This window comes from Cyprinodon tularosa, unplaced genomic scaffold (genome assembly GCF_016077235.1).
Source record: "Cyprinodon tularosa strain WSP-4 unplaced genomic scaffold, ASM1607723v1 ctg117, whole genome shotgun sequence".
Lineage (NCBI taxonomy): Eukaryota > Metazoa > Chordata > Actinopteri > Cyprinodontiformes > Cyprinodontidae > Cyprinodon > Cyprinodon tularosa.
The window spans coordinates 1,361,556-1,380,153 of NW_024037970.1; the positions used below are offsets into that span (position 1 = coordinate 1,361,556).

General features: G+C 39.8%; 1 protein-coding gene across 1 annotated transcript in view; it reads left to right on the forward strand.

Moving 5' to 3' along the window:
- The first annotated feature begins 422 nt into the window (after positions 1–422).
- Positions 423–18,598, forward strand: part of spata5 (spermatogenesis associated 5) — a 194,521-nt gene continuing 176,345 nt past the window's right edge. The window contains exons 1-10 of the mRNA XM_038308548.1: positions 423–672; positions 2,553–2,677; positions 3,115–3,272; positions 6,984–7,042; positions 7,127–7,765; positions 7,858–7,987; positions 8,805–8,861; positions 8,956–9,079; positions 12,718–12,819; positions 12,897–13,050. Coding sequence (XP_038164476.1) covers positions 507–672; positions 2,553–2,677; positions 3,115–3,272; positions 6,984–7,042; positions 7,127–7,765; positions 7,858–7,987; positions 8,805–8,861; positions 8,956–9,079; positions 12,718–12,819; positions 12,897–13,050 — 1,714 coding nt within the window. The 5' untranslated portion in view covers positions 423–506. The remainder of the gene's footprint in view (positions 673–2,552; positions 2,678–3,114; positions 3,273–6,983; positions 7,043–7,126; positions 7,766–7,857; positions 7,988–8,804; positions 8,862–8,955; positions 9,080–12,717; positions 12,820–12,896; positions 13,051–18,598) is intronic.

Genomic DNA, 18,598 nt, shown 5'->3' on the forward strand with positions numbered 1-18,598 from the left:
TTCAATGTAATGTTTTAAAATTTGGCTTTTGAATATATCAACTAACGTGACGTAATGTTATGTTTATGAACCGAAATCCCGAATAAGCAGAAGTAAGCTAACAATAAATAAACAGGAAAGTATGGAAAATGGAACTGCAGGTGATACAATTTAAGCCGTTAGGTTAAAAATGTTTCCAAAAACCTCAACAACGTTTATTTGTTTTCTTTTTAATGCGATTACGTCGAATTTTTTCAGAAATGAGAATTGAGTTTTCCATTTCACGAGATACGTATTTTTTATTTTTATTTTATTTCTTTTTATAAACGAAATTTTTCAATAAGAAACTTTATTAATATTACATTGAAAAGCTCCGCACATTAGATAAAAAAAAAAAAATAGCATGGCGATTAATTGTAGGGGTATTACAGTAAAAGGAGGCGGGGCTTATCTTAAACCAGGAAGTTTACTGCTCCGCTTCATGTTTACACATGTTTTAACTTTCACGTGGAGAATCCTCATTGATAATGTCTTCTAAGAAGAATAAAAACAAATCGAAAAGAGTGAGCGAGGGAGATAATTCACTGATTCAGAATGATGAGTCCTGCAATCTGCAAACATCTGGGCTGGATGGAGGAACCTGCAGAACTTCCAACTGCAACTCATTGGCTGTTATGGATTTCATTGAAAAAGGTGAGAATTTGGACCGACGTTCTGACATTTAACAGCTAAAGTGGATGCAGACTGATGAGAAAATGAAGGTCTTAGTAGATTTGAGGATGCAGTTGCAGTTTTTGTTCTGTGCTGTTGAACCTGGAAAATAATAACAATTCTTAAAAGAGTAAGTTTTCTTTTTTTAATTTCTGGCACGACCTGACAGCATTAATGTGCACGAGCATGCATGTTGTTGCATAGACCTACAAAGTCAAGTTACTTATGCTTATACTGATGCCCTTAAAATGTGTTGATAAAGAAGCTGTCAGTCCACAGAGGGACATATCAAGCACATGGGGGGGAAAGTTAAGTGGAAGGAAAAAACAAAAATGTGTCCATCCACCAGGAATAACACATCCCTTGGGAGAGATGCTGGGGAAGATTCTAAGTCATCCAGGTCATAGTTATTCCAAAAAAGTAAAAAAACTACAACAAACAAACACAAAAAAACCCCACTGAACTTTATCTTTCCAAGTTTAAGGACTTTTCAATTCCCATCATGGTGGCACCATCCCTCCTCTATGCTGTTGTCTGCTTGGCAAACAAACCTAACAAACTGGTGAAGAAGGCTGTTTCTGCGCTCTGGACTCAGTGGAGGAAGTGGCTGAGAGGAAGGTGCTGTCCAAGCTTACATCCATCATGGAGAACACCTTCCACCCTCTGCACCAGACTGTAGAGGAGCTGAGCAGCTCCTTTAATGAAAGACTTTTACACCCTGCTTTTAAAAAGTTCATTCATCCCTACAATGCGACAATACAACGGCAATAACTTGTGCAATGTAGAATGTGCAATTTACCATATGATACCCATTGCAATAACCTGTTTCTCTATATCCGACATCCAGTGCAATACTTATATATATAAATATCCATGTATATAAATACCCATATAAACATCCTGTGCAATAATGTATAGTGATCCTACGATGTAAAAAAAGAAGAAGAAGAAGCTGTCATATGTGGACTCACTGTATATACTGTATATATATATAACTCACACACCTTTTTCTTCCTTTGGCATAATCAGTGCGGAAAGCTTTCTCAATTCAAAATATCTGGAGTAGTGTTTGAGTTCCAGGCTCATAGGGTGGCACTAACAAAGCCTTGTTTTGGCTTAGAAAACATGCAGATTGAACCAAAAAAAGGTTCTGTAATGGGGAGTCTTTGAGGTTGTTGTTAGCCTGCAAGACAGGTCTAAGCCTCTGAAAAGGGAGTCATTAGGGTCGTTGTTGGCCACGCTGATAAGGCAAGATGTTTTGGTCCCCTGCATGATGAGGAAGATTGAGATGATAGCAGGAAGGAATCAACTCTATTGCTGCGTTACAGTTTCCTTCCTGGATGGGAAGCAAAACGTCTTCAAACTTGTAAAACTACATTTTAACCTTTTTTTGAAGGAAATCCTTTGGGAGGATGGAGAAGCAAAGCTCTTTTAAAGAAGTTGTGGGGAAATTTAAAAAGTGAGGCTGGAGTCAGAGCTTCAATAGCCAATAGACAGACAACAGATCTCTTCATCTTTTTACATTAATGAGCAAAACTAACAGAAAGAGAAACACATGGATACTCTCTAAGTGCACGAACTTTGGGTCTGAATAGAAGCAGCTCTTCATAAACATATTTTCATCTTATACTTTTTAAATCCAGCCTGACAGCAGATTTAACCCTATTACTGCTGTTATTTCTATAAAAATCTCACAGATATATAACCTGCATCTCTGGATGTTGATAATCTTAACGGCATAGGGAATCCCTGCATAGAATATCAGTAAAAAACTATTAGTAATAATATTTAGCACGTTCATGTTTGATGTACTTCTTTTTCTCCCTCGTCCTTCACTTTTTTTCCTTTTTTCTACCTCACAGCCGATGATAAAACACCCAGAAGTTGCCGATGGACTTTAGCTCAGCTGAGCCTCAATTCTATGAAGTCTGCAGGTGTTTGCATCGGGAGGCCGGTCCTGCTGACGAGTCCTTCAGGACGCCAAGAGGTGACGTCCATCTTCCAGTCCTCTTTCTGTAAAATATCTCAGTAGAAATGGATGCTGTGGATGGAAATGCGTTCTTTTATTTTTGGCTTTAATTTAGTAACATTTAAAAGGTAGAATCCTGCTTTTTGAAAGTATTTTTTTAATTTATGCATCAAAGAATATGAACATAGCCGACATTTGTTGGGATTTTGTTTTTTTTCCTTTAACAGTGATGCTCTGTGACATTGATTTGGTTCCTCTAATATTTAAATAAGGAAGTTAAATTATAATTTCTAGGACAAATTTCTGATTTAAAAGCTTTTTTCATTGACTACTGTTTTGGTAGAAGCTTTAACATTCACATCAATGACTGATACAAAATTTAACACGCTTAGCCTGTAGAAAAACTCTCCAGTCGTCTATAGATGAAACCTTCTCTCCTGTTTCCTGTTGCCCAGGTGTGCCTGGGTTGGCCTGTTGCATCGTTTCCAGGCGGAAAAGTTGGCCTTCAGAAATCTGCTCAGAAGAATCTGGGGATTAAACCAGGGGAGGCGGTGATGCTGCACCCGGTAACGGGTCCTGTGGTCCAGATTGAAGAAGTGGTTCTCTCTAATCGGTAATCATTCTACACATAGAAACCGTTTTTTTTTCTAGGGCTTAATACATCAGGATACAGTAGAACTGAGCTGCTCCATTAAGTCATTTAAATAGAAAGTGAGCAATACGGCTCTGTCATTATTTTTGAAACAAAAGAGGAGCCAAAAATGGAAAAGCTGCTTTCTGTCAGCCTTCATCATCATTCTCTTTTCATTGTTGAGCACCTTTGACCGAACCTTCTCTACAACCTTGCTTTAGTTTATAAAGGTTTGCAGATGTTTCATATTGAGCTCTGTGTTTGTATGCTGACGCTCTGTCAGGTCCTGGAGTTGCAAAACAAGCCCCAATCATTCGCCCTCCACCACCATGTTTAAAGGTATAAAGGATGATCTTTTATTTTCGGGTGGATGATCTAAATAAAGGTCAATTTATGCTTCTGACGCGTAGCCTCTGCAACCGTCAAATCTGTCTCTGTGTGCGACCACGCCCCCCACGCAGAGGTTCTGCAACCATCGTCGCTCACCTCATAAAAATCCTGAGTACATGTCGGGCGGTCCCAAACCCGCGCAGACCTCAAGCGGAAGTACACAGACAAAAAGCAGCTGTGATTGGTCCTTGGTATGCCTTTCTGGCTTTCTGTGTGGTCATCCTTCTCGATTCGGTGCCGGGCGCACTATTTTTAAAAAACAAGGAATAATAACAACAATGGATAAGCACAACGAAAGGTTGATTGAGGAGGTTCGGAAGTACAACCACTTGTATGATGCCCCAGACATGTTGTTTTCAAAAATAAACACTCCCGCTGGCACCGCCGAAGAAGTTCTCGTGACCATCCGCTAAAGTTCTCGCAAGTTCTCAAATAGGCTCCCCCTATCGCTTTGGTGGGAAACTACTGTGCGTCCCTAAAAATTCCAGACCGACGTTGCAGAAGCATACCAGCAAAACTGGTTCGCAACCAGACGCAAGCGACATTTGATGTGTGCTGATGCAGAAGTGTAATCTGCCCTTATGGTGATATGTTTACGTAAGGCCGTCCTTTTCAGACAGTCATTGAAGCTCACCTTTCTTACAGCGGTACTTTGAAAATGGCCGAGGATCATTAGAGAAAAAGTTTCTACGAAGTGTATGAGAAGAAAAGAAAGGCCTCAGAAGAGGCAGATGTATCCCAGAATGCTTTGTGCGGAGAGCTCTCCTCGTAAAGCCTTATAAGATTTGCTGTTGCTACCCGACAGCGGCGACTAATATCAAAGATGGCGGAGTGGAGGAGGAGTTACGTGACCAATAGGGAGCTAAAAGCTGTGATCGTCTGTCCGAATGGTCAGTTGACTAAGTTTGCTATAAAGTCCACTATATAGTCCCTGCTCTATATAGTGATGGAGGGAATTTGGGGCGGACGTTCGGACACATTAAGCTTGTATGAGCTATGAGAACAGCAACTTTTAAACAGAGCGTGCACGGGGAGAAATGGATCTGGTGCATGCTCTCGAATGAGTTTAATGGGCGTTTCCTCTCGGGAGCGGGTACGTGATTGTGGTTGTGCTTTTTTTTTTAAAGAGGAGGGCGGGTCTTTTGAAAACCTTCACCAAACCTTTAAGAGTTGGTGTGAGGTATCTGGGCTCCTTCAAAGCAGAACCTGTCTGCCTCATGGAGTCATTTGGCTGAGGTCTTATGGAGCTTTAGATGAAACTCTCCAAGCCTAAATCCTGCTGCTGTTCTGTTTTCTAAAAGTATAATTGCCAAAATTAAAGTACAAGTAAGTCAGTTTTTCGTGATTTTTACCCTGATTTGAGCAGGTACGACAATAAGGGTAATGGAATAAGATGATTTATGTTTCAAATAAGAAAAATCTTCTCCATTAACTTATTTCAAATAACAGGACTGTTATTTGAAAATTTCAATATCGGTTTAATGACATTTCCTGTATATCGGTATACATCCCAGTCCATGATTACAGCGTTTCTCACTGTTTGATGTTCTGGGTTTTGTGTATTTTTATGCGTTTTGTCTTTTAAAGCAAATATTTCCATACTGGAGGCATTTTATAAACATGGGAAAATAAACGTCATAGGTTTGTTTAGGAATCTGTTATTGTTGGCAGCTTTATAGATAGACCAAAATAAAAGAAAGTTTTGTCTGTATCATCTTATATGTTTTTAAAAATATATATTTCTGGCTTTATCTCTGTTTAGTAAAAAATGCAGGCATAAATGTTAGAATTGTGTTGAAGCTTAATTTCTGTCATTTTAAAGGTAGTGCTGTTTATTAAAAGCATTTTTATTCTATATTTTGATTAATCTTTAGATATGGTAAGTTGGGTTGCTTAAACTTTTTTTAATGTATCTTTGTAATGTCCTGCAGCAGATGTAGAAGTCTTATAAAATAGATAATAAAAATAATAAATACATTGCCTGAAATGTGAATCCTGGCATAACCCCAAAGCTGTTAAAGACAGGAGTTAGAAAAAATGTTTAAATGCACAATGGTATTTTAGGTAAACACTGCCATCTGCTGGCTAAGAAAAGTAATTGCAGTTCCAATTGCATCAAACAAAGTTAGTTTAGAAATGTTGGTTTTATTCATAGGTGTCAAAAGTATTAATTCCATAAAAATTCAAAAAAATATCCACTGGACTTGATTTCAAAGATTTGAAGACATTTCGCCACCTCTTCAGGAAGCTTTCACTATTCAAATGTCTGAGAAAGCTTCCTGGAGAGGTAGCAAAATGTCTTCAAATCTTGGAAACCAAGTCCAGTGGATATTTTTTGAATTTTTATGGAATAACTATGACCTGGATGACTGAGAACCTTCATCAGCAAAAGTATTAATCTTTATAACTCAAGTAAAAGTATAAATCCTATTGTTTGAAAATACTTTTGTAGAAGTTAGAGTATCAATTTAAGCTTTTTACTCAAGTAAAGTGTAAAAGTACCATTTTTAAAACGACTTAAACTATAAAAGTAAAAGTAGTGCAAGAAAAATGGACAGATGCTTTAAACCTCATACTGGTTACATGCACTATTCCATTAAAGGAACAGTTTTCTACAATTCTGGGTGTTTACTTCCTTATAAGGAATTTTCTTTTTTTAACTAATAGCAACAGTGTCAAATTTAATTTTGTGTCATCTTGAAAAAACGATTTGTTTTGGTATATTATTTTGGTGCAGTACTGAGCCTAACCATAACGAAATTAATTGTCTGGATTAAAAAAAAAATATTTTAATGGTGTTTTTTGTTTTTTTGTTGTTTTTTTAAATACCAACAGGCCATAACGAAAATGAGCTTAAATTAAACAAAACTAACAAGACTATTTTTAAGATTTAAGGAGTAAAAAATAGAGATAATTGTAAAAAAAAAAAAAAAAAAAGTTTGAAATAGTAGTTCTCTAAAAAATAATTACTCCAGTAAAATATAGATAGCCAAAATTCTTCTTAAGTGAGGTAATGAAGTATTTGTACTTCGTTACTTGACACCTCTGGTTTTATTTCCAGTTATTTAGTGTTATTCTGTTCATTGTTGATGATGAATTAGCTGTTAGAAATTCAAAAGAGGAGATTTAAAGAGAACAATTACTGCCTATAACATAAAGAAGGAATTATGTCTAAACTAAGGCTGATTTATTGATTGTTTTATCTTAATGAATGATTTAATATCCAATTAATAATGATATGTTTCTGTTCATATTTATTTCAATGTGGTTTATATTTATTAATGTTCCACATCTTTTCTTCAGGTCAAAGGATGAAACTCTTGATGCAGATGAATTCAAGAACTTCTTTGTGAGGACTTTGGGTGAGTTCCTGTTCTGCCCGTTTGCTTATATTTTGCAGACTCTGATTTTCTTATGTTGGTTAACCTTTATTTCTCTTTTATCAGCTGGAAGCATCATCCTCCCAGGAAACGTTGTCTTTCTGAGTTATTTTGGACGCTCCTGCAGTCTTCGGGTTGAAACCATCAGAGGGGAGGACGGCGTCACCCTCCAGAGACCGGCTGCTCCTCTGGGAGCGCCTCCTGACACAGACTCCTCAGTGCTGAACTCCACATCAGCCGATCTCTCCCTGCAGCTCAGCATGCTCACTGTAGATGACGACGCCACACCAGGCACACCCGGACAGCCGCGCCCGGCTGCTAGCACCCCTCTCCGATCGGCTCCTCTTCCCTCCGTCTCACCGCCTGCCGCTCCTCTCACTCCTTCCTCCACCTCCTTCAATCCCTCCACCGCTGAGTCTGCAGAAGAGGCCGACCCAGACGACTGCACTGGTTCAGGGCATTCTGAAAAGACCTCCACAGCACCCACTGCTGGTTTTACGTGTAGTGACACGTTCTACTGTGTGACATGTTCCACCAAAGTCAGACTTAGCAGCAGAGCAGGGCAGAGAGACTCAGACGAAGATGAAGAAGTCCCCAAATCAAAGGTCATATATAGCATGATTGGTGGTCTGAGCAGCCAGCTGGATGCCATCAGAGAAACCATCGAGCTCCCCCTCAAACAACCAGAGCTTTTCACTAACTACGGTGCGTCACTTACTCCACATTGCTGTTGCTCTCCATGTCAAACTGTCAGCTTTATAGATTCATTAACTCTGTGCATCAATGAATCCAAACAGGTATCTCGCCTCCTCGAGGGGTTCTCCTCTACGGACCGCCAGGCACGGGAAAGACTATGATTGCCCGAGCCATAGCCAACGAACTGGGCGCTCACATGGTGGTGATCAACGGGCCAGAGATCATCAGCAAGTAGGAACACGTGGATCAGACACCCTGCATTCACAGCATGAGGGATATTAGGAAGGGATAGATGAACTAAACACACAACGCAGTGCTGAGTTAGAAGCTTGCATCTTAAGCTGAAATTTCATCTCTGCCATGTGTGACATCTAGAAATAGTTTACACTTTTTATGCCCACATGTTAAAGCAATTCCAGAGGCTTAATGATCCCCTATTTTATCTGCTTCTTAATGTTTGGTTTTAATAGTTTTGTTCTGAAACACCCAAATATGTCAAAGCTTCACTTATTTGACCCAAACTCCTATCTGACACTAAAAGAAAATAAATTAGAATATTCAGGAATAACTCAAGGTGACCTACTGAGGATTAACAATTCATAAACTAAAAGAGGCTGGAATACCAGCATCACTGTCCAGATGGAGGACAGATTAACAATAACGGATTTAATTTAGAAATTTCATCTCCGTAATCAACAGCTTTAATTGAGGTGTGTAGCCTTCTGGAGAATGTTCAAACTACAGAACACTAACAGCTGCCAGGCAGGGAGGGGGCAGCATCATGCTGAGGGTCTGCTGGGGGTCCAACAGGAGGACATAGATCTTAAAGAAGAAATAGACAAACAAACATATAGAGATACAATAAAACAGAATGATGAAAAGTGGACCCTATGTCCTCCAGCAGTCTAAACCTATGACAGCATAGAGATGGTTATTTTATCTCTATAGTCATTTCCCGGATTTCGTTTTCCCCCCATTCTTTTGTTCTACACCTTCATGGCGTAGAACGTCCACTCAAAGGCTCATGTTTATATCTATATCTTTGCAGATTTTATGGCGAAACAGAAGCGAGGTTAAGACAGATATTCACAGACGCATCTCAGAGGTAAATCCAACCAGTTCACTCTTCAGTTCTCTTGTTCGGAACGCTTTCTTAGAGAATGGATTGAAATCTGATCAAATTGTTGGTGCTTTAACAGGCAGCCTGCGATCATCTTTATAGATGAGCTGGACGCTTTGTGCCCAAAGCGAGAAGGAGCTCAGAATGAGGTGGAGAAACGAGTCGTCGCTTCTCTCCTGACTCTGATGGACGGCATCGGTTCGGTAAGTTGGCTAAGATCAACTCTTAGTTGTATTCTCTCCATTTCTGGGCTTATTTAGAAACAGCCTTTAAAAAATCAGGAACATCTTTGGTCATGAGGTCTTCTATCAGCTTGTAATTTGATAAGGAAGGTTTGGTTCTGAATTGCTCAACACCCTCCATGTTTAATGGTTCATAAGCCTTTATCCTAGCATCAAATTACTTTATTAGTTTTTATCATCAAATTCTTTGACCATAATACTTTTCTCTTCATTCATTTACATAATAAAATGTTGTAATGATAACTGTTACGCAACTTTCAGTTAAAATAAAAAGAAACATTTATTATAAATAAATAAAACACTGACAATGTAAATATAGGGAGCAGCAATGCATACGTTTTCTGCTGAAGGCACTAAAGAATCATTGAACATATTCACGATTGGCCAAAAAAATCAGCCCACCGGTCGCTCTCTTGTTTTTACATGCGTTTTTAATGATTCCTTTTACAGTAGCTAGCTGGTATATGATCATTTATAAGGGTATTCTGCATCTGCTCCCCTCATACCTCTGTGAGTACATTCAACCAAGAACAGCTGGACTGTATTCTCTATGCTCTCAAGAGTCTTTGCTTCTGTCTGTACCTAGTGTCCACACTGAAGCTGGAAAGACAGCTTTTCAGTACACCTGCCCCCACAGCATGAAACAATCTTCAGAAAGACTTGAAGTTGAAGGATTTGATTCCAATCTGACATTTTAAATGATTGCTCAAAGGTTTGAAAATGAGATCTATGCTTTGTAACTGTTTTATGAATTTCTAATTATAGATAGATGTAATTGTAAACTGTAATGTAATTTGTAATGTAATCTTTTGCCGCTCTCTTGGCCAGGACTCCCTTCAAAAAGAGATTGTTAATCTCAATAGGACTTTTCCTGGTTAAATAAAGGAATAAAATAAAAAGCTGCGTACATGTTTAGTCATGATCTACTAAGATCAACACATCCGACTTCCCTAACTGGAATTTTCAAGATTTTTTTCCCATTTTGAGGAGAGGCTAACTTAAACGGACATTGATATTGACATTTCTCTTTCTAAATGAAGGGTTATTGAAAACAGAGAACTCTACTTGGTCTTTGGTTTCTACATTCGGTCTGAAATACCAAAATAAAGACTTCATACTGCTTTTTTAAGTCGCACAGAACAAATATTAGTGAAAGTGGTTAATAAAGTGTCCTCTATGATCGTTTTTGATCCCAGGATAGCAGAATGCTTATTTGAATGACTGATGGATTTCAGTATATAGCTAATTTGAATTTGTTGTTTTTATCTAAAGGAATCAAAGATCTACAATAATAGAGATTGACTATATGGATCAAACAATATCCACTTGATTGATTTAAAGCCCAGAATTTAAAGTATATTCAAAGTTGTGAGTCTAAAGTAACATACAGCAACCTTAAAGAGTTCTCTGAGACTCCAATCAGGTTAGATAGAATAGAATGGGTCAGAGATTACTGTAGATGCAAACTTTCTTTAGTGGCAGATTATCCATGGTAGACATCTTTATCAGAGGTGCAAATAGTTTGGGGTGTGGGGTGTGTGTGTGTGTGTGTGTGTGTGTGTGTGTGTGGGGGGGGGGGGGGGGGGGGGGGGGGGTTGACGGTAAGAAGCCTCCCAGGAGGAGCTGACTTCCTGCTGCTTTCAGGATTCCTCATCAGGGATGCAGATTGACATGCAGAAACCATCTACAGGCTGGATGCACTTCAGACGCTGTGGGCCGGATCTCTGGGGTGCTGTTTGAGTTCTAAGCTCTAATGAGAGAAACGATTCCCCCAACCTTTAAAACTACACACACACACATATCCCAGAAATGTTATGAGAGAGACACCAGAGATGGGTTTAAGTAGAACTGCATGTCCCTGAAAGGGAAATGGCCATGATATGAAGATGGAGCGGCTTGCTCTCCGCTGGCAGGACCGGTGGTCCGGGGTCACCGGCACCAAATGGGATGTGGAATGCAGAGAGACACTTCCTGCTCCATAGTTCTCTGGTCTGCACAGCCGTTGATCTGTTTAACTTCTTTTCCTTCGGTATAAAATGTTGGAGAAGAGAAGGCAGAACCCCTCCCCCCCAGAAAATAAAGGATATAGGCAACTTTGAATCCCAGGATAGTTTAAGATTCTCACCCAAATGAAACCAGTAATCAAAGTATCTCAACTAACTCATCCAGGTTTTGGATGCACCCGTGTCATAAGGATGTAATGATTTATTTAACCTTTTTTTCATCAATATGATGCATTTTCTCCATGCTCAAATGTGGGTTCTCTCCAGGTACTCGGGCTTCCTTCCCTGCTCCAAAAATCCCTACGTGAGGATACATTGGACCTCAGTGTGAATATTTTTTTATGTGCTGCAGGATGGATGACCTGATCAGGATGTTCCAAGTCTCATTTTGAGTCATAGTAAACAGGACCACAAACAGCCATTCTTTACGTCCAATTAAATTATATCGCACATATCAAACAGGTCTAGCTGCACAAAGTGCTTTACAAGCAAAGCAGCCATGTTTTAAAATAAAAGTACCACAGTTAAAAAAAAAAAAGAGTGCGCAACACTAAGAAAACAGCCTGAAGGACCAGAGACATGATAATTAAAAAGATAAAAGACAAAAACTGTTTAAGAACCAACAGCATTTGGGTCAGTGTGAACCAAAAGCCATTAAAGTGAGCATTAAACGTAATTTAAAAGGCTCCAGGATTTGTGCAGATTTAATGTTGAAAGATTCTTTTCATAGCAGTCAGTAAACAAGCTGCAATTTTGGAGGCAGAATGTTGAACAACTCCACTATGGTGTATTTCGAACACGCTAGATGTATGAGAATTTACATTATTATTATTATTAGGGATCTTTAAGAGTTTTCAACATTTTAACAAGTATACAAACTCTGCCAAAGCATTTAAAAAAAAAGTTTATTCTTCCCCATCAATACTTTATGTTAACTAGCTCTAAGAACCTATTAATATATGTAGCTACTGGCCACCCCACTCACCACTGTAAATTCTAGTAGCATCAGTTTAGCATTTCATCCAATTATGCACAGCCAGCGACCTAGAATAAAAAATCACACAATAAACCAATATATGAGTATGTGTTTACTTGAGTCTTTATGGTTTCTACAATCAGGTTTACCAACAATAGTAGATTAAAACCCTGAAATTATTGCTTTTAGTTTTAGTTTACAACCCTAAGCTTTTTAGTGGGCCCATCTGGCCCCCCTATCAAACATTTCTGGAGGCGCCACTAGCTGCAGGTCTTCCAAATCAATGACTGGAAGCAATCAACAGGTTTTCCTAACCAATCTGACTGTATTATCTCTGTAAAATGCCTTGAGATGACAGGTGTTGTGAATGATGTAAGCTCTTATCGAGATTGTTGGGAGCTGTGATGACTAAAAGAGCTGTGGAAGGATTAATCCATGATTTTATTTTACTTCTTAATAATAATCACTTATAAAATCACATAAAATCCTTAAAAATTCAATTTAATTATGAGGATAAAATGTGACAACACCCAGAAGATGATTATTAATAAGTTTGCTGTTGTTAGTAAAGGCATAACTTCTTTCTGTTTGTCTTGAATGAATCCATTTTGTGTTTCCAGGAGGGTCACTCAGGCCAGCTGTTGGTGCTGGGGGCCACAAACAGGCCCCAGGCCCTCGACCCTGCTCTGCGCAGGCCAGGACGCTTTGACAAGGAGTTAGAGGTGTGTTCCATATTGACTGAGGTTGATGGCCCCCCGGTCCCTGTTCTTCCCTGTGATCCATTCCATGTTCTGATCAGGTGGGGGTTCCTGGTAGTGCAGAGCGAGCGGATATTCTGCAGAAGCAGCTAAGTATGGTGCCGTGCAGCGCCACTGCAGAGGAGCTGATCCAGCTGGCCGATGTCGCTCACGGATACGTTGGAGCAGATCTAGCTGCTGTTTGCAAAGAGGCAGGCAAGTGAAACGCCTCCTGATTGGTTCTTTTATTTGGCTGTTGGGCAGTGAGGGAATCTCATACCAGTATCACTCGTTTGTGGTTTCACATTTATATTTTTGCTGATTTTTTTCTTCTTCTTCTTTTCATTAAATTGAACTAAACTAAGATTCTCAATCCTGCCCTGTCAAAGAAAGGATGGCCTGCTTTTAGAAAGCGTTAACAGGCAAAATAATTTCTTTGTTCAGTGTTTAAATTTGCAATAAAAAATAAGGGAGCTAATTAAAGTTTTTAATAATTCAGTCCAGATACAGAGTAAAGATAAAGTAAAATGCAATAAATGGTTTTAAAAAAAAGGATCACGGTTTCTATGTAGTCTGGAGTTTATTTCAAGTATTTTCTAAGTCTTGATTTATATGTAGAAAGATTTGCATTCTTAATTCCAAATTCTGTAGCGTAAATGTATTAATTAATTAATTCATTCATTCATCCATTCATTTGTCATTGTTTCCTTTCCTCATTTCTCCAACTTTTCTCCATTATTTCCTGTATCTTCCTTTATTTTTCCTTTCCTTCCTTACAACCTTATCAAACACACACCAACCGCATATTCTGACAGATGCTTATTGTCAGATGTCTTTTTGTTCATGCTGCTCATCTAACTCCCAAATATCCTCCCTATTGTTAAGCACTGGTTTTCCTTAATGGCTCAGTCATCCGGCACACAAATGAAATAGAAAACAGTTGTTATGAGTTTTTGGTCCATTTCATTTCCCCTTGTTGTCCTGATCTAACTTCTGCTTGAAAGAATTTGCCCAAACCTAAATGGTTTCTGAATTGTTTCCTTCCTATTTGGTTTCAACTGGTTCGATGACATGTTTTCTTGGCGTTTGTTTTTCCGCCTAAAGGCCTTTTAAACACAAAGGTTAGCCAACATTTAATTGTTTTCTTTTTATTTCATATGGAGGAAGTTGGGACTTTGTGTGGTATGGTGCTCCCAGTGAGAGAAACCACTGAAACCACTAGTTATTGTGAAATTACTGTGCCCCCCTCACCCCTGCTGCCACAAAGTATCCTGCCTCACATCCCGAGGACAGGCACAGTGGCCTGCTCTCGATTGGGAGAGTGCATGCTTATTTGTTTTGCTGTGGATATGTGTCTTCATGTGACCCCAAATTGGCTCTTGGGTGGTCCTGCTGCCTTCAGGTCCATGGCGTATTGCATTTGCAGTCAAGGGGGGGAGCTCGGACTGCTGCTTGGAAGCACTTTTGAGAAGCACGGTTGAGAGCATGATTTACTATCCACAGAGGGCCAGACGTGACTGGCAGTGTTTTCTGCAGAAACCTCTTCACCTCCCGAGGGAGACAACAAACTCTCCAACCCAACCCAATCTGCTCACTTCCTCCCAAGGCCTCCAAACACTTAGAGAAACACTGGGCCTCTTAGAAATCCCACCGAGACGCTGAAACTCTGTTTTCTTCTGTTTTCTTATTGGCTGATAGAAATAAAATCCAAGCTGGATTTAATTAGAAAAATTGCTGTAGAAACCTAATCAAGATGGCCACAATTTTGTTCTTTAATTATTTTCCAAGGATTTCATGCATTCATCAGGTGTTGCATCAGGATGATGCAGTTTCACAATGGCCTGATGTGGGAGGCTGTGGTACATTTCAGCTGATTCCGATGTGGGCATGTTGTTGCTTCTACCTTCTCTTCCTACCTCCTATCCCAGAGTCAACAGTAAAAACTCTATCGAGAGTACAAAAAGAGCTGCAAAATGATATCCTGAAGCTGAAGTTCCTTAGCCCTTTCAGACCTCATTATGAGAAGGGGACACACATGGATAATGCTTGTCAAAGAGAGACTACAGCCTTTCCAAAGTTACGCAAATGTTGCAAACAGCTTAAGTTCTCCGTCATAAAATCTAAAGCATATGATGGTGTATACTTTGGCATGCGTCACAGAATACAAGTGAAGAATTCATATAATCTTGTTAAACTCTGTGAGGTGGGCTGTGCCTACACATCCTGCTATGCAAAGCATTATGGGAAACTGTGTCATTCCTATACGGTGGATTGTGATGTTGGGAGGTCCATATGCTGATTGAACTGGAGATAGAAGGGATCCTGCTTCATCTTCCTACCTCCTTTCTTATTGACAATAATAATAGCATAGCGCTCCTCTGATGATCTTCTGCTCCGGCTTAAGGATCCTTACCTGTTTGCTCAATTAGGATTAGGCATCCCAAACTTCTCTGATGCACCCTGCACACAACATGCATCAGAGTACAAGTCAACCTATTATGCAACCTTTGTAAAACTCATACTCTCACCCGATAATCCTGACTAATGCATCTGATGTTCACTCAGTCTTTTGGCTGACTGTATGATGTAGCTGCCACTAAAAAATCAAACCACTTTTGCCCTTTCCAAGCCATTATCCAACCCAATATCATCCAATACTGTCCAAAAAAAAATGAGTCATTTTCAGTGTTTTAAGAAAGCCATGAAGGGCCAGTTCAGTGTCCCCGCTCAACTTGGTGATGAACAAATCAGTCCATGTAAGGCGTGTTGGTCGGATTGAAGAGACCCTCACTTTCTTCCTTCCACCGGCTGACGATGTCTTCATTCAACACATCCACTGAATACTGAATTAAAATCTCTGAACTCCTAGGTAAATCAGCAAGGCTATCCATTTTTGGAAAGCACACAGGGCATATATGGCAAGCAGAGCAGGCTCAGACCTACACAAACATTTCAATAAACAGTGTGCTTTACCCAGATTAGGTCCTAAAGAGAATAGAAACCAGATGAAGTGAAATAGCAGTCCTCTCTCTGCTTAAGCAAAACAAAAAAATGGAACAAGAAGGATGCTTGCGTAGAGGTGGTCTCTATGCAGCCAGTTTGACAGAAAAACCTAAAACGTATTGGGGCCTGTAGCGTCAGATTCAACCGGTGTGACCCAGCCTTTAGTTTGGCCCTGTTCCTCCTCTAATTGCTCTTTCCCACTGGCCAAAGAACTTGTTTAAATCCACAAAGAATCTGCTCTTAGGTGCAGTGGGAATGGGTCACTGACCCGCACCAAACAACTCAGCGTACAGTGGGAACATCAGACCCGGGTCGACTTGCTAAATACTTTATACTATTAAGCACAAGGAACACAATATCACGGCAGTTGTGTCTGATCTAATAAGACAAAACATTGCATTACATTACATTCAACATTCGACATTACATTGACATTACATTCAACACGCAGCACTGGTCAGAGAGATTTGGATAAACAAAAGAGCCAAATAATAAAGCACACTGTCTAGGTCCTGACTAGGCAATGTTGCTCTCCATTGTTCCCTAAGTCCTGTTGCACTAGTTACATCATCAACTGTAACCCATCTGGATGGTGTCACAACCCAGTCTCATGGGAAAATGTACCCCCACTACGTTGGTCCACACTGCAAAACGTAGTGGAGGTACATTAATGGCCATTTTTTTGTGGTACTGTTACGTTTCTTCTACCTATACGCTTTCTATTGTTTTACGTCCTAGTCACGTGACTTTCAAGATTCCAGCTGGGAGAAGAAAAAAAATATATATATGGCCGACATTCGCTCATTTTTTTGTGGAAAGATTAATGGGGTCGGGGGGGGAGGTGTGAGCAGGACCCAAGTCTTACCAATGAAAGCATTGTGGTACATGTGTAGGTTACAGATCTGTTCGGGTGGTCAGATCTGTTTGGGTCGCTGCCCCTGCTGATAACGTCATCATAGAGCAACGCCACTCAGTCTAAACTTATTATTATATATTTTTCTCTTTTATTTACGTTTCCTTGGCGACCTAAGGTAGCCAAAAGTAGAAAACAATCATTCTTAGTCTTAAAGGCAAATACTGTATTCTAAGACAGACTGAGCTCTGGCATTTATCAATGCACAAAAACACAAAAAGTCTCATTGCTTCTTTTTTTTTAATAAGGTCTGAGGGCAGGGGAGGAAAAAGGAACATCTTAAAAATGAATTTTGTGGAGATTTTAGACAAAGAAAACCACAGTTATTCTACTAGTAGAGAAGTAACGGTTGTTGTTGACATGAAGTTAAAAGTAGTGTAGCCTCATACGGGTAACTGACCGAGCTAAAAGAGGCAAATCTGTTAGCTAGTGAGCACACCTAGCCAAAGCATTTTCCGGCTCTCCCGCATTATGCTATCGACTTGTAGTTACTTCCTTCACTATAAGCACTTTTTTTTGTTCTGTTATCAATCAGGTAAAACTTTATCGGTCATTAGACACACTAATCCCTACTTGGACGTTGCGTTATGTTATCATTGTCCAGCAACTACTATGTGTCACATCGACAACGTTCAGCCAATCATATATTGTAACATCACTGGTAGGGATGGGAATCGAAAACCGGTTCCTGTTCAGAACAGGTTTCATGTGTTCCAATTCCATGGCACTGTTTGGCAGCTTGCTTAATGATTCTCTTAACCATTCCAGGCAGCACCAGAGCCTAGCGCTGGGCAGCACGACTTAAGTCACGTTTTTTACGCAAGTTACGCACACGGCATTCAGTTTGCAAGTACGATGTGACCAGGCGTAAGTCTAGAAAAGCAAAACAAAGATGCTCAAAGCGAGCAAAAGCTTGGCTTAATTTCAAGGAAGAGAAAGATGGCATACATTTTAACGAATGCTGTGTTTTTGATGCTTCTGGACAGAAGCTAAAGTTACGACCAGCATTGAAGACAACTCTGGTGGTAAGTAGCTAGTTTTATATCACTGGCTGTGCTTAATGTGGTTCCTAGTAAATCGTATGCCATTTCTGGAAATAAATGAGTTTCCTACCTCTCTTTGGGGTTATTAAATGTGCTACGAAGTTACTTCGCAGTTCAGGAAGTGAGAGAAAGGTGACGCTTGTTTATTTAAATCAGGGGGACATGAGTTTATTTTCAGAAATTGTACAGTAATGCCTTTTCATTAAACGGATTTAGATGACTGGGACTAGACGGCTAGCCTGGCTGGCTCAGAGGCTGGCAGCTCCCGTTCACTGCCTTCTGTTTTCGCAGAGATAGGTAGAAATAGAATGTCCCAGGCAAGGTAGACGAATGTCACCGTGCACTTACCAAGTTCATGTTTCACAGAATCGATAAGGATTCGTATTATTTCACAGAATCGATAAGGGAATCAGAATCGTGAAAATCTTATCAATTCCCAACCCTAGTCACTGGCATGTGCAGGACCCAAGCAGATCTGACCACCCAATCAGATGTAGTAACTACACAGGCATTAACTATGCTGGATGGAGCTATTCAAATAGGTGTTTATCTCCGCAGGGAAGATGAATCTTCTCATAAAAGCCTAAATGACTGTCTTTCACAACTTTCTGATATCGTTATAACGGCAGCAGTAGGGTGTCTAGTGGCCCAAAGTTTGAAGTTTGAGCCATGTGACACTGCTGTAGCCACACCCCACACATAAAGGGATTATTCTCTTAAAATCCATAAAGTTTGACACTACTTAAGATTGAAATTGAGCAGGTTTCCACTGCAAGCACAAATTTCTCGTTCTGTCTGGACACAT